The sequence below is a fragment of the Sturnira hondurensis genome, unplaced genomic scaffold (assembly GCF_014824575.4).
Source record: "Sturnira hondurensis isolate 20B ecotype Veracruz unplaced genomic scaffold, ASM1482457v3 Scaffold0006496, whole genome shotgun sequence".
Taxonomy (NCBI): Eukaryota; Metazoa; Chordata; class Mammalia; order Chiroptera; family Phyllostomidae; genus Sturnira; species Sturnira hondurensis.
In genome coordinates, this window is record NW_028079127.1 from 14,552,405 (window position 1) to 14,568,070 (window position 15,666).

Genomic DNA, 15,666 nt, shown 5'->3' on the forward strand with positions numbered 1-15,666 from the left:
GGCGCCTGCACTTTCAACTCGGCCCCAGCTGGTCTGGCAACCTGAGGTCCTGGGCCCCCACCCCAGTCAGCACTCTCTTGCCAAAATGTAGAGAGAAGTCCCTTACTTTGTCCCTCGACACATCAGCTGGAACACTGAGAAGGAACCGCACTAAAAACCGGAAAACAGAAACACCACCAGGACAGAGGAGGCTGCAGCACCTTCTAACCAGCCGCACTGCCTGCTGCTCCTCTCTGCCGATTTCTGTGTCTATGGTGAAACTGTTTAAAAGGCACCAACGATAAGGATGCTGCAAAGAAAAGTACCCAAGAGCGCGAGTCCACTGAGTGACGAGCCCACACCCAGGAAGACTTTACGTAAAGATCAGAATGACCATCTCAGAAAAGGCTGATGCACAGGAAGAGCCTGCCTGACCTCATCTCCCTCCCTCATCTCCCGTGTCCCACTTGGAGGCTCAGGGTCCCGGACCAGCCCGGAGCCTCCAAGCTACACAACCATTAACAAAGCGCATTGAGCATAACTCGCACTTCCATAACACACAGACGGTCCCGTGAAGGGCCGGCTTCACGGCCTCCCCGCCAGAACCCCAGGCACGCAGCACCCCTCCCCCAGCCGCCCCTGCCGTCAGCCCAAGGCTGCTGGGGGCCCTGCGACCTCCGAATCTGTTGTCCTCCTAGGCACCGCTCGAGGCCTTGTGGATTCAGATGCCGCCTCCATTGGTAACTCAGGGTCTTGGCCCCGCATGCGGGTCCTCACGGGGGTTTGGGCTCAGGCCCCTGGCAACCAGCCCACCTCGCACACCCAAGTCGGCCCTGCCACTGGGTCGCAGCTCTGCACAGTGAGGATGCTCGGGCCTGTGGATGTCCCTGCTGCCTTCTCCGTCCACAGTCGCCACGTTCTGTGGAGACTCCGGGAAAGTGCCCTCGCCCTCGTCCTCAGTCCTCGGTTCCTGCTGGGCAGGTTCCACCCCAGCTCCCACCCTGCTCTCCTGGCTTCGGAGCCCAGAGGCACCATCCTCAGACAGCTGCACCCCGACCTTCCAGCAGCCCCACTTGTGCTGCTTACGGCCAGGATGACGTCCCCTCACCTCTGCAGGCCCTGTGCCTTGGGGGACCCAGCCACACCTGGCCCTCCATTGCTACTGGGAGCTCTCTGCCCGACAGAAATTATCCTGGGCTCTGCGGGCAGCACCGTCTTCCTGCCAGGGCCTCACACTACGTGGCAGTGAGCACAGCATCTCCCAGACCTGGAAGAAGTCCCCTCTGTTGGGAGTGGCCCTTGTCGTCCCTTGAATGGTACCGACAAATGCACAAAGATCGACTGCAGGACCGGCTGTCTGCTGCCCATGGCCGTGCCGGGCCTGCTTGGGGCTGGTCGGGGGGCTTCATGAGGTGCGGGCAGTGGAGCAACCCTGGTCCCCACCGCCTGCTGGAGCAGGTCCCGTCGTGCCCCCACTGCCCCAGCACTCGGTGCAGCCCGGCATCCATCAGCCACACGGAGGGCCGTGATTAGATTATAAAGTCATAACTGTGGCCACCGTGTGTCTGCCGGCATAATTACATCAGCATGCTAATGCCGTTTTAATGGTCTCTAATGATGTAATAAGAAATAATGGAATTTGCTTGACAGCTACACAACCATTAACAAAGCGCATTGAGCATAACTCGCACTTCCATAACACACAGACAGTCCCGTGAAGGGCTGGCTTCATGGCCTTCCCCCCGGAACCCCAGGCACGCAGCACCCCTCCCCCGGCCGCCCCTGCCCACAGCGCCTGCCGTCAGCGCCAGGTCCTGGGCTCCCACGTGTGCGGAACCTGCACACGTGGCTCAGGGGTGGCAATGCTAACACCACACACGTATATGCATGCACACATGTGTGTTCACATGGACAATAATGAAAGACCCCAGGGTGCAGCACAGACATTAACTGGCCAGGACGCAGCGCTTCAGGGAAGCCTTTTAGCACGAGAGCACCTGAATTCAGCTCTGAGCATGAACAGGACGGCAGGAGGGCAGGGGACACCCCTCCGACTGGGCCCCACCAGGCAGGATGCTCCTGGCCCTCCCCTGAGTCCTTGGCTTGCCGATGGCCATGCACCCCTGGCCCCGAGCCAGAGCACAGCAGCAGCCCGGGGACTAAATAGGGAAGCGTCTCCCTCGGAGGGGCAGCTATGCCACCGCCTGGCAGCCCAGCATCCCTGTTGTCCCCCAGGTCCAGATGGCCAGCCAGGAGAGGGGCACACTTGCCAGCCCAGGGTCCCGGGACTCCTTACCGTGACCCCCCACCCTGTGCCTGTTCTCACAGTAGAGAAGGAGCCAGCTGGGGGGGGTCCCTGCAGGGAGTGGCTCAGTCCTGCCCTCGACCTCTGATGTTTCTGTGTTGATCCTGCTCTGCCTCCCAGGCAAGAACTTCTCCGCCAACACCCATGGCAGCCACCTCACACGAGACCCTCGTCCCCACCTCTCCCTGCNATGCACACGCATGTGTTCACATGGACAATAATGAAAGACCCCAGGGTGCAGCACAGACATTAACTGGCCAGGACGCGGCGCTTCAGGGAAGCCTTTTAGCACGAGAGCACCTGAATTCAGCTCTGAGCATGAACAGGACGGCAGGAGGGCAGGGGACACCCCTCCGACTGGGCCCCACCAGGCAGGATGCTCCTGGCCCTCCCCCGAGTCCCTGGCTTGCCGATGGCCATGCACCCCTGGCCCCGAGCCAGAGCACAGCAGCAGCCCGGGGACTAAATAGGGAAGCGTCTCCCTCGGATGGGGCAGCTATGCCACCGCCCGGCAGCCCAGCATCCCTGTCGTCCCCTAGGTCCAGATGGCCAGCCAGGAGAGGGGCACACTTGCCAGCCCAGGGCCCCAGGACTCCTTACCGTGACCCCCCACCCTGTGCCTGTTCTCACAGTAGAGAAGGAGCCAGCTGGGGGGGTCCCTGCAGGGAGTGGCTCGGTCCTGCCCTCGACCTCTGATGTTTCTGTGTTGATCCTGCTCTGCCTCCCAGGCAAGAACTTCTCCGCCAACACCCATGGCAGCCACCTCACACGAGACCCTCATCCCCACCTCACCTGAATCTTGCAAACCTCTCCCTGCTGCCGTCCTGGCCACACCACACCCTGGGCTGCAACTCCTCCTCCCAGTTCAACCCAGTCCCTCTCCCGGGCCCCGCTGAACGCACAGCCTGCCACCTTCTCTCCACGGCTCAACTTGCATCGCCCGCACAGCCCACTGGTGCACCAGGTGTGTGCACCCAGTGAGGGGAACAGATTCCCCAGCTCCCTGAGGCTCCAGGCCCAGCCATGAATTCCTCGTTCGGAATGCCCACTGCATGGGTCCTGCACTCCGTGCCGGGTGCTGGGGGTGCACACCAGCGACTCTCCTCTTCCAGAAGCTTCTGGGCCCCAGGCTGGGGGAGGTGCTTCCTCACTCCCATGTCTGAGCACCCTTCATGTTTGCTGCCCATAAATGCATCGGTTTCCCAGGAAGTGGTCAGCCATTTGGCAGGGCAATGTGGCTCAGCTCCTAGCCCAAGGTCAGGTCACAGAAGGAGGTCAGCAAACCCCGGGGTGGCCTGCGTGTCTGCAGGCCTCAGTGGGGCTCCCTATGTCCATGCTCCCATCTGGGGGCTCCACTTATGACCTCAGCAGGGCTCGCCAGCCACACTGCTCACATCCCACCTCTCCATGGGGGCCTGCTGTCCACCTGCGCCTGCACTTCACGACCCACTCAGGTGTCTCCCTGATGTGGTGCTTGCCCTCGCTGCCCCTACACGTTCCAAGAACTTGGCCGTGGCAGCCAGCCTTCCCCGTGCACAGGCTGTGGGCCTGCACCCTGCATCCCGTCACTGAAACATGCTGTGCACCCTGCAGCCACCCACCAAGTTCTACTGAGGTTTCGCCGACTCATGTGCAACGGGGCTGGCGAGGTCTATGGAACATTCCAGACCCTCCCAGGTGATCCCTGGAGCTGCAGGGCTGGGAACCACGGCCCAGTGAGCCTCTGTGCTTGCTGATTATAATTCTTATAATTACACTCAGGTTTCAGCTGTGTTTAAATAACTTACCAACCCCACCGGAATTTCCTTTCATTTCTTTCCGAAACAGTTTCTCTCTGGTGTAATTAACGGGAACCACAGGCCCACAGCTCCTTCCCTTGCAAACCAATTTATGAAACAGAGCCTGACACGTGGGTGAGAATCAAACCCAGGGACCCCGTGCCCGCACTCACTTGGTGTCCGTGATGATGCTCGTCGGCACCTGGAGCAGACGGGTGACGTCCTCCATCAACTCCCTCCCCCTCTCCAGGCTCAGGGGGCTGTGGGGAGAGCAGAGAGGGGCAGTGTCACCAGACAGAACTCACTCATCAGTGCTGCAGGGCCTGAGGCCCCCTGAGCCCCCACCCGGCCTGGGGACTCTGGCAGCCACCCCACTGCGTTCTTGCCAGTGGTGACCGGCTCTCGGGGCAACAGGCCCAAGCTGTTTCTTCAGCCACGACGACTCACCTGGATTTTCCAGCGAGAAGGCAAACCAGCCAGTGCAAAGGTGATGGTTGGGATGTGTGAGGGGCCCGAGGTGCAGCAAGGGGCTCCTCTCAGCCTCAGGGAGAGTGGAACAAGGCGGAGGGTGGGGGCGGGGGAGGGGGCAGAGCAGATGCTGACAACCAGACCCAGGACGGGAAGGCAAATGTGCGGAGGGAACGCATTTTTATTTTTTACTTTATTCTTTTTCATGCTCACACAATGACACATTTACTGATTTCAGAGAGAGAGGGAGGGAGGGAGGGAGGGAGAGGAACATCAGTATGAGAGAGAACCATCGATCGGTTGCCTCCTGAACGCGCCCTGACCCGGGATCAGTCCCACAACCTGTTGGCGCACGGAACAACACTCCAACCAGCCGAGCCACTCGGCCAGGGCAGAAGCACATTTTCTAAAGGACCCATCCCTAAAGTGGGTTACAGGCCAATGAGAAGACATTTAAATGTCGCACTTGAAGGGTCAGGGAAGAGACGGGCGGGTCGCCACATAGCGGTGACTGTGTAAAAGGGTCACTGACGTTCCAGAGTGGCCTCACCCAGCGCAGCAGCTGAGGGGAAGGTTATCCCAAGGTCCAATGGCAAATCCTAAATCCCAACCCACGGTTCCGAGACTCACATGGCACCTGTGAGCCGCCACAGTGCCGCCTCGAAGGAAGGTCCCATCAGATTGTTACACCGACGCGGTTTTACCCAGGTGCCCGTGCCTCCCTGCCTCGTGTCTCCCACAGGTGGAAGAAGGTCCTGGGGGCCCGGAAACTAAGTCCACACCCCGGCCTCCAGGTCAGCTTCCTGTCCGGGGGCACGCAGACAGAAGCCACAGTGAGTAAAAACGGAGCGGTGTGGTGGGTGGAACAGCATCTCCAAGAATGCATGTGCTGAAGGCCTGGCACCAGCCCTCAGGATGTGATGGCCGCAGGTGACCGGTTTAGGGTGAGCTCCTGAGGGCCCCAACGCCCCACCCTGCTGGAGAGAAGACTGGGACAGCGAGACAGATGTGTGCGGCACGCGCACGCTGAGGCCCGGGGCAGGAAGCCCTCCCTGCACCCCTCCCCTCGGCTGCTCCCGACCCCCCCTGGGCCTGCAGGCCACTGTCCCACACGGTAATAACGGACAGGGCAGTGGGAAACAGGTGCAACCCGGGTCTGTGATCCAGGGCTGCCTTCCCCGCCGTCCTGCTTTGTGAGTGAGCAAGTGACCTGCAGGGCTGGGGACCCTTCGGTCAAGGGCGGGCGGTACCCCCCAAACCTCCCAAACACAGCTCTCCAGCGGTTTTTCACATTACGTTGTAAAAGGAGAATGTTTTTACACAGGTGTGCATATGGGGTCTGGAAGTGTGCCCTTTGACCTCATCCTGCACCCCACTTAGGAAGTCCCCAGGACACCCTCTAGCGCCAGAGCCTCAGCCCCACAAGAGGTCAGATGCCAACTGGGGAAGGGGTCCACCCGGAAACTGTCTTCCTCATCAACCCTGCCCGTCGGCCCGGAGCCACAGGTCTCAGCTCCCATGAGCCAGGTGGGGCCCCAGGGATACCTGCACCTGAGTGAGGCCTGCTGGGATGGCATCTGTGCTGGCCACCATCCAGAGTCACGAGGATGTGCCCATTGGAGGCCAGCCTCAGAGCATCTGTCAGAGAAGGAACTTCTGCTGCGGAGACCCTGCTCTAGGATTCGGGGACAGCAACGTGGGGCGGGGCCGGGGGCTTTGCGGGGATGTGGTGTGGAGCTCTGTGCCCCGTGTGCTTGGACTCTCACGGGTGATGGTTATTCCCCCACAGGCCCAGCACAGGGCAGTGGCCAAGAAGGATCGGCACAGTGAGTGATGCGGCCACCCTGACCTCTAACCTGAATGTCCCTGAGCCAATCCCACCTAGTCCGGGCCTGTGGTCCACACTGTGCTTCAAAGACCACCCAGGCCCTGCATCCATGGTGCTGGCCCAGGTGCCTCTCCTTCTGTTTCCCCTCAGCTCCCAACTCCCCCAGGAAGCCCCCCTGGATTCACTCCCAAGTCCTGAGCCCGTGCCCTGGGCCTGCCTGGGCCTGCCATGGCTCCTGAGGGCCTGACTGCCTCCCTTCTGACATCCAACTCAACTGCAGGCTGATTGGTGCAGCTGCAACCAGGTGAGGCCTCCACCTTTCAGCTCATCTCCCCACCCCCGGCCCCCGGCACCGGCCAGACAGCGCAGGGAGCCGTGGCGGGATTTCTCCAGGCTTGGTCGGGCTTCTGCCACCAACTACCACCCCACATACAGCCACCCCACATACAGCCACAAGCCAGTTTGACGAATGTGTTAAACAGCACGAATCAAATGGATGCAGAGGAAAATATCAAACTGTCAAAAAACCCAACATTTCTTAAATCATTAAAATATAAATTTTCCGGGGAACCCCAGCAAGCCGACCGAGTCGCTGCGAACATCAAATCAGGCGACCTGCAGCAAAGCCCCCTGAAACAGAGCCAGGCCCAGCCTGAGCCATGTTGTCATTGCTGGCCTCCCCCCGCCCGGGACCCATGTCCTGGGGGCTTCGTGACAGAAGTGAGCTGGCTCCTCAGAGCCGAGGGAACCGGGCTTCCCCACCCCGTCTCCAGCCGTCTTCCCTCTGTCCCCTGAAGCCTAGGACCCCACACCGAGCACCTTCCCACTTCCAACCTGGGTGGGTCGGCACACTCCATGGACTTGTTCCCCAGCGTGTTACACCCAAGGGGGAGATCGCAGAGCTGGGGTGTCCAGAGGCTTGGTCCTGCTCCCTGCCTGCCTCCTGATGACCTCCTGACCCTGCGTCCCTTCACACACAACACGGAGATTTCACATCGTCCTCCTTGACGAGACCATCGCGTGAAGTCCAGCAGCCCAGAGTGCTGTCAGGAACCTGGCTGGCTGCCTGCCCGTGAGACGCCCGACCACCCGAGGGCCCAGTGAGAGTCATCAGCCCACTCCTTCCCACCCCCGTGGGCTGTGGGCTCCAGGAGGGGTGGGGGGCCAAGGGGCCAGCGGCTCCACCCAGTGAGCTGCACACACGGGTGGTGCTGTGTTCGATGTGAGTGTGCAGCTGCTTCTGTCTTATTTTTAACGTGAGTGGCTCCCACCTGTCATTTCACAGCTGAACTTGCTCAGGAAGCAGTTGCAGTTAATCTCAAAGGTCAGTGGGTGGCTGCAGTGTGTGCAGTTTCGTCAGTCAGCCTGTGGCTGCTGTCGCCGAGGACAGGAGGGGGACGCGAGCACTCAGAGGCTGAGGTCAGAGCGGGGACAGCTGGAGGCACCTCACTGCCAGCCCCGGTGTCTGGTGACAGGAGAGTCCCGGAAGTGAGGCAGAGTCTCCTCTCTGGGGGGTTTCACTCCGAAGCATGGGGCGGTGCTGACAGCCCTGTGCAGTCTCGGTGGGCGAGGGCGCGCCCAGGGACCTGCTGGACAAGCAAGGCAGGAAACTACCGAGGACACGTCTGGTCACTGGATGGGAGGCTCCCACGGAAGTGGCTGCATCCGTTCTCCGTGGCAGCCTCAGACACCACACTCGGCATGATGGCTTCCGTGGGGCCCTGACATCGCCGCCAGAACGAGAGCAGGTGGACATGGGAACAACGGGATGTGGGAGGTGAGGACGTGAGGCCGCCTTGCGAAGACGGGCGAGGGTCACCTCGGGGCAGGCACAGGCACTCCTGAAGGCTCCCCGTGCCTCCCATCCCCAGACTCCCCAAACCACGTCATGCGATGCTCACACAGCCCTGGGGGAAGGTAGGGTTGTGGCCCTCATTTCAAAGGAAATCTCTGGAAACTGGGGATGGAGAAATTAAATGCACTGCCCGAGGTCGTGGGACTGGTAAGTTCCCCGAAGAAAACTGCTAACCTAAACAGAACTATGATGTGACCGCTGGGACACAGGCATCTGGAACCTGGGGGAGCCCAGGTGGCTGCACCGTGACTTAAGAGTGCCGGGCTGCTAGCGTCTTCATGTCTTGTTTCTGTAACAGTATAACCGTCTCCTCCTCGGGGGTCGGGGAGATCGGGACCTGGCCGGGGCTGGACGGCCCTGCGACCCAGATGTCACGCCTGGGCCTGCGTGCCTGAGAGCTGAGCCTTCGCTACCCCGCTCCCCTTCCCGACGTGGATGCTGCCTATTTGAAAGCACACAGGCAGGGGACACATGGTCAATGGGTGGCAGCGTGAAACCGGCAACAGTTTGACGAGACAGTTAAAACCAAGGGGTAAAGTGTGGTTTCTATGGGACCGCCCACTATTCCAGTTATCCCTCTGGTCACAGTGACATGTAATGACATTTATTCTATTTAAATAATCTTACAAGCGAGTTAAAACTTTTGCTGCCCGACGAGAATTCTCCCCAACGCACAGAAGAGACAGGTCTGGCGGGAGCGCAAGGAGAGGCCAGAGGATCTGTGGGATTCAAAATTCCCACCGGGACTTGGTGCCACCTCCCACCAACCACAGACACCCTCGGCCGTGGAGCGTGGTCCTGAGCCCGTGGTAATCGGTGCAGCCAGACTCAATTCTCCAAGTTGGTGCCCACAACGAGCTCGTGCCCACGCGCCAACCATCCTGAGTTACTCTTACGAATAAAATTCTTAAGCCACCACCGACTCCTCACAGGTGTGACAACAATGGTAGCTGGAAAACCTGTATTTTGACAACTTACTATTTTCAGCATGCAGATGAGACTGTACTTTTCACCAGAAGTATATTCATTTCTCCAAATTTTCGGGAAAAAAATCACATGCCAACAGCTTACCACGAGTCTATGTACACTATGTCTCAGAGTTACTGGTGTCAAATGTGTGGGGACATCACAAAGAAAACGGGAAACGTATAGAGGTGTGGTGCTCCAGGGTACGTTCAAAGGAGTCCCGCTGACCCAGACGGTTACACATACAAGGAGCTCTGTGGGAGCCTCGGGGGGACTGGGAAGCAAGAGACGGGTAGAAACACAGAGGACAGAGAGAGAAGAACCGAGGCCCACGGAAAACCACGCAGCCGGAGGGTCACACCAAGACCAGTAAACAACTAAACGGCAATTCAAAGTCCACACCTATCAATAATTACCCCCAAAATAAATGAACCAAAGTCTTCCATCAGAGGCAACAGAGTGGCCGAATGGGTAGAAACAGTAATAGCCAACTACAGGCTGCCTACAATGGACTCGCTTTGGCACTAAGATCGCACACAGACTAAAAGCAAAGGGATGGAAAGAGATTCCATGAAAACAGAAGCGGAAGAAGGCGGGGGCAGATCACACTCATATCAGACAAAATAGACTCGAAGCCAAAGACTGCAACAGGAGACCAAAAAAAGCCATCGTGTGACGATGAAGTCAGTGCCCCAAAGGGGATATAATGCTCGTAAACATTTATTCACCTGGCCTGGGAGCACCTGACTGTATAAAGCAGAGAGCAAATATGAACAGACCTAAAAGAAGAAACAGACGGCAGCGTGCTGGTGCCAGGGACCGCAGTGGCCACTTTCAGGAGTGGATGGACCAGACAGGAAATCGATGCAGACACAGTGCACTCGAACCACACGTCAGCCCGGACTGACCCAGCACGTGCACACGGGAGAGTCCGTCCAAAGGTAGGGGGACACACGTTCCCCTCAGGTGCACAGGTCAGGCCCCGGGACAGACCATCGGACAGGACAGAAGACAAACCAAATCAAGCACGGACCCCAACCACATGGTCCAGGATGAGAAATCAATTACAAAAAAACCCGGAAAATTCACCGATGTGTGGAGACTAAACCTGCTGTGGAACAACCGGTGGGTGAGAGGAGAAATCAGGAGAAATCAAAAGCCCTCCTGGGACACGGGGAAGTGGGACACAGCCAGGGGTGGGACATAGCCAAGGCAGGTCCAGGAGGACAGTTACAGTGATAATCCCCACATTATGGAAAAATATCCCAATAATCTTTACACATTGAGTCACTAGAAAAAGAAAAACTAAGCAGTTACTGGAGGGAAGGAAATAACAGAGATCAGAGTGAAATCAAGGAAATCGAGACTGAAAGACAGTAGAAAAGATCAGCGAAACTGAGGCTGTTGTTTGGTAAAGATAAAATAGACTAAGTGGACTTAGAAAAAGAGAGAGAGCGCTCAAACAAATACACTGTCAATGAAAGAGGAGACATTACAACGGACACCACAGACACCCAAGGGGCCAAGTGGGACCACGAGCGGCTGGCTGGGGGAGGGTCCCCGCAGCCACGGGGGCTGCAGACTCCCTGGCCAGGGGCGAGTATAGTCAGTCCTTCAGAGGAGGGAGTGCAGAGCACTGCCTGGTGTCCACTGGTTGTCCCCCTGCCTTGGTGACAACTCAGACAGACGTTAAGTCTAGGCCAAATGATGATGCAGATGACACCTAGCAAAAAATCAATGACAGCATTAGGGGACGAGGGTCCCCGGGGGTCATCTTGCTGCAGAATCACAGGACATCTCTGCAGAGGGGCAGCAAAGGTCCCCTGGCGATGGCGGAGACCTGCCACTGAGCCAGCTGCGCGGCACAGGTGTGGGTGCAGATGTAGGTGTGGACGTCGGGTGTGATATGGATGCGGACGCGGGCACAGATGTAGATATTTACAGGGCCCCCTGCTGCCACCAGATGTGAGTGCGGCTGGAGGAGAGAGCCCTCGGTTGCCAGAACCTTCCTAGGCCCTCCCACGACCCAAGGACCTGGGCTGAGCGGTGGGCAGCAGCCTCTCAGGACGAGCACAGAGCAGAGAGGGTCGCAGGCCCAGGACGGAGATGGCCCTCTAAGACAAACGAGCCGAAGGCGGGTGGTGGCAGCAGGGAGCTCGTCACACGCAGGGAGAAGTGTGTACAGCCACGGCGGCTGTACTTTTTAAACAGAAAGTCAGAACGCATCGGTGAGACGAGGTCTGAGACGGAGAGAAAGACTAACATCCGCACGGCACCCGGCTGCTGCAACCCCTCCCCACATTCCTCAGGGGTCTCCTCCCGCACAGGAGGGTGGGAGGACCTGCCCCTCCCGGCCCACCCCTGTCCCTCTGTCCTTTGCCCTCCCACCTCCCACGGGCAGCAGCCAGGAGCTGGGTGGCCCCATGGCCCTGAGAGCAGAGGGGGGCTGGGATTGGGTGGCACTGTCTCTTAGCTGGGGCCCTTTCCTCTCAGCCACATGGCTCCCAGGGGACAAGGGCAAGTCACCCGAGCACAGGAAGCTTTCAATTTCCAAAGGAGTGGCAGGAAGAGGTTGGGTGGGCAGTGTCTTCCCCCAAAGGCTCCAAACGACCGGCCCTCCACCCTCCGGATGAGGTAGGAGGAGTGTGAGAGGATGGAGAGCGGCCCCTCGCCCGCGGGGGAGCCCACGCGGTCCTGGAGCATGGATCCTGGGCACCCGGTGCGCGGAGAAGGTGACTTCCAGGCTTTCCTCCAGACTTCTGACCCCACACCCGGTAACTCCCCAGTGGGTGAAGGTAGGGCCACACCGATGTCGCTCTGGTCGGACCGTCTGACCGGCCTCCGGAAAGGGTGGTGCTGTGGGAGTGGGTGCCTTTCTGAGCCTGCGTGGGGCGGTCCTGCCTCGAGAACCCCGTGAATGAGAGCCCAAAGTGCTGCAGTTTCCCCAACTGGCCGACCCCACGTGCAAGGGCGCTCTGCGCTCAGAGAAGCCGGCGGAAGAGAGCTGACAGCCAACTCTGTCTGTGCCCAGAAGGCTGACAGGCACCCGAGGGGGCGCAGAGCCGGGGCCTGTCCCCTCTCTCCTGGGGGCGTCCTCCTCAGCTGCCCCAATGCCCAGCTCCCCACTCGCCCCCTTCGCCTCCTGACCGAAGCTCACTGGCCTCTTCTTTCTTGGGGGCTGTGATCTCTCAGGTTGATGCCACCGACTCACTCAGCACCCGCTGTGGCGTGGCCCCTGCAGGGCCACTGGCCTCACTGCCTGAGACAGGCCCTGGGGTGAGGCCAGGTGCTGTGGGGCTGCCCCAGTGGTGGTGTCTTCTCCCCAGAGACTGTGCAGACCAGACGGGGACCAGCACTTTGCCGTGATGTGGGAGCTCCACATGCCCCCGTGGAGCACGGCTGGGCGCCCCGTCCACGGCCACCAGAGCGGCTGAGCCAGCGAGGTCCCTATAGGTGCCGTGGGACCGCCCCCAACACCAGACTGAGGACTCGCAAGGCTGCCCCTCCACCTGCAGGAGCTCACGACGACCGGTCACGGGTCAGAGATGGTCCTTCTGCGGGACAAACTCCAAACACAAGGAACTTTACGGCGAAGAGAAGCAGCCAAGTAACAGGACGGCCACGTGCTCGAAAGCATTTACTACCCGACGTGGCAGGAGTTTCTCCTCTGCTGAGAGGCAAACGGTGCCTCTGCTCAGAAGCCACGTCCCAGCCTGTGGCCTCTTCCTGACAACATCACTTGAAATGATTTTTAAACCGTCCTTGGAGGACAGGGGTGGCTGTCCTGCCCTTCGCCCAGTCCTGAATAATCCGTCTGGGTCGTAAAGAGATGAAATGCCAGCAGCGAAGATTAAAGTGCGCCCTGTCCGTCAGAGTGTGAGCGAGGCGGTGTCCGCAGAGTTGAGGCGTAGGACCTCCCTCCTGCCTGAGTGGTGGTGGGGAGCTGTGAGCCGGCGATGAGATAACGCGGAGGGGAGGTCGTGTTTCTTCGGCTTTTTCGGGACAACCACATGCACAAAAGCCTCCTCTTTAAAGAATGGAATGAGATTCTTGTCAATTAATAGCTGATCTATGAAGACTTAGGCTGAGATCTGGTGAAATCTCGCCCCAGAGAGCCCCAAATTACCAATTAATCTGATAGCGGGGTCAGAGCCTCCATCTCTGTCTCCAGGAGGGAGGGGGTGTCACCCTCGAGTGTCAGGCCCGGTGACAAACAGAGAATTGCAGACGCAGAGCTGAGTCGTCCACACTGTGTATGTTCATCTACTGAAGCAGCAAAGAAACAGTGAAACCAGCCATCACCAGATAGCAGTTTTTTCTTTCACCTGTGCGTGTTCACGTCCCAAAGGTGACGTCTGGGACGCTGCACAGTAAGGCAAACGAACACCAGCGACAGCGAGCCCCCCCCACCCTCCGTCACTGCCTGTTCCATGGGGACGTCGGCTGGAGCAGGAGCAGTGCCAGCAGCCGACAGGGTCTCTCCAGCCGAAGTGCTGGCTGCTCGCCGGGCTGTGGCTTCTCGGCAACTGCTTGGTGCTGGCATCGGCGTATGGACTGCCCTGCCCCAAAGGTTCCTGGCAAACTGCACCGTCCTCAGTGGTCCAGATGGGAGGTGCTCTCGCTCTTCCGTGCTGTGGGGAGCCCAGGACCCCAAACGAGGGGCAGTGTCTGTGTCGCCCTGCAGCAGCTTCTCATGGCCTGGATGAGCCTTGGGCGTCAGGTCGGGAGGGCACGGACAGCCCCGTGGGAGGAAAAGCAGCTGCACACAATCCCATACACACTCGTGCACACACAACCACACATTACACACACTCAGATACTCACAATCACATACCCTCACTCAAGCACAGTGCACACACACTACCACACACTCACACATATGCACACAGTACACACTGCACACACACCTGTGTGTAGCCACACAGGTATGTTTTCCTGAGAAGCGCCTTTCTCAGTAACTGAAGGAACCAAGGCTCAGCAGCGAGTGTTAGACTCCGGAGTGACGCCCAGAGAAGTGCGCCGGCCCTGCCGCTGGCTGGGACGTGCTGTTTGAGTCTGGGGCCTCATGGGACTGAGGTCAGAATGCGATGAGGACAGAATGCTCTCTCACTCTGGGTCCGTTCCCCCTGAAGGATGATGTCTGTCCTGGCATTTGGGCAATTTTGTGTGAAAGGGACAAGGAGTTTGGTGTTTCCACAGGTCTGGGGCCCGCCACGCCCTGGACGCCACCCACCATGCAGGTCTGGCTCCTCCCTGCCCCCGCCAGCCCCACCTAAGTCAGTGTGGCTCCAGTGCACACGGAGGTCCGACCAGCAGGCGACCCGGCCGAGACCAAGGAGCAGGAAAGGTTCTGTGTCGTACAGAGTTGCCCTCGAGCTCGGCTCCCAGGCCAGGAACCCTGGGGACAGACGGCTGGCTCCTGGCTGAGACACCAGGCACCTCCACTCGTTTCTCCAGGGGAGACAAGTGGGAACGACAGCACGTCCCCACTCCAGGGGCGCCAGAATCCTGGGCCCAGGAGAGACCAGAGCTCCTACTCACTCATTCTCCGTCACGAGGTAGCCGTAGTCCTCCTCCGGAGACTTGACTTCCAGTCGCAGGCCGTCACCAGTGCGTCCGTGAGCTCCTGCTCCGAGGCGCGGGTCCTCCTGTGGAGACCCCGGAGTCCAGTGGGGGGGCTCCCCAAACCCGGCGCCCCTGGGCTCCCAGTGCGGCGGCCGCTCCCACAGCTCTTTGGAGTAGGTCTGGCTCTTGACGTTCTCCATGCCGGCAACATCCTCCTCCGAAGACAAGGAGGCCTCGGGGTCCTCGGATTTCTTGCTCCCCACAGGAAGTAGGGCTCCAGGCGGCAGCTGGGACCTGAGGTTCTGCAGGGCGTGCCCAAGTCTGCGGCTCACAGGGTTGACCTGGTGGAAAGGAAATCACGTGAGATGGCCTCCAGGAGAGAGACTGACCACCTACAGGACAAAAGGCCGTGCGCGACAGACTCGCCATGCGGGGGGACAACAGGCACCTGGCAAGGAAAAGTGGACAGAGGCCAAGATTTTAAAGCCTGTGTTTAAAATGACATCCAGGTGAGGGATTTTTGGCCAAGGGAGGACGCGTACAGGAATCGTTCCGTAACGTGTTCCCCACATCCTCCTCAATGTATGCGCTCATGCGTGTGCACACAGACACACCTACGCACACCCCCCTTCCTGAAGAGTCTCAGCCTGTCCCATCACAGCAGCTCTTCCGAGTCTGTAGTCAGAAATAACCCACGTGGGTCCGGGGCCCGACCCTGCCCCCCAGACTCCGCCAACAACACAGTGACGATGGCAATGACAGCGGTGATGATTTCCACGCACAGGGCCCTCACGACAACCGAGCCAAGAACAGGGGCATGGAGCCGCACCCTGAGACGCCGCCCCACCCTGACCCTGTTCCCTGGGCCAGAGCGTCCCGGCTGCAGGAGGCTGTCCTCCAACACGCAGCGCAGGCTGTGTCG

General features: G+C 59.4%; 1 protein-coding gene across 1 annotated transcript in view; it reads right to left on the reverse strand.

The window, feature by feature from the left end:
• The window catches only part of PTPRN2 (protein tyrosine phosphatase receptor type N2), a 385,188-nt gene that overhangs the window by 186,383 nt on the left and 183,139 nt on the right, over nucleotides 1-15,666 (reverse strand). Inside the window, exons 9-10 of the mRNA XM_037049518.1 lie at nucleotides 14,721-15,085; nucleotides 4,236-4,322 (exon numbers count right to left, since the gene is read on the reverse strand). Of these exons, the coding sequence (XP_036905413.1) occupies nucleotides 4,236-4,322; nucleotides 14,721-15,085 (452 nt within the window). The remainder of the gene's footprint in view (nucleotides 1-4,235; nucleotides 4,323-14,720; nucleotides 15,086-15,666) is intronic.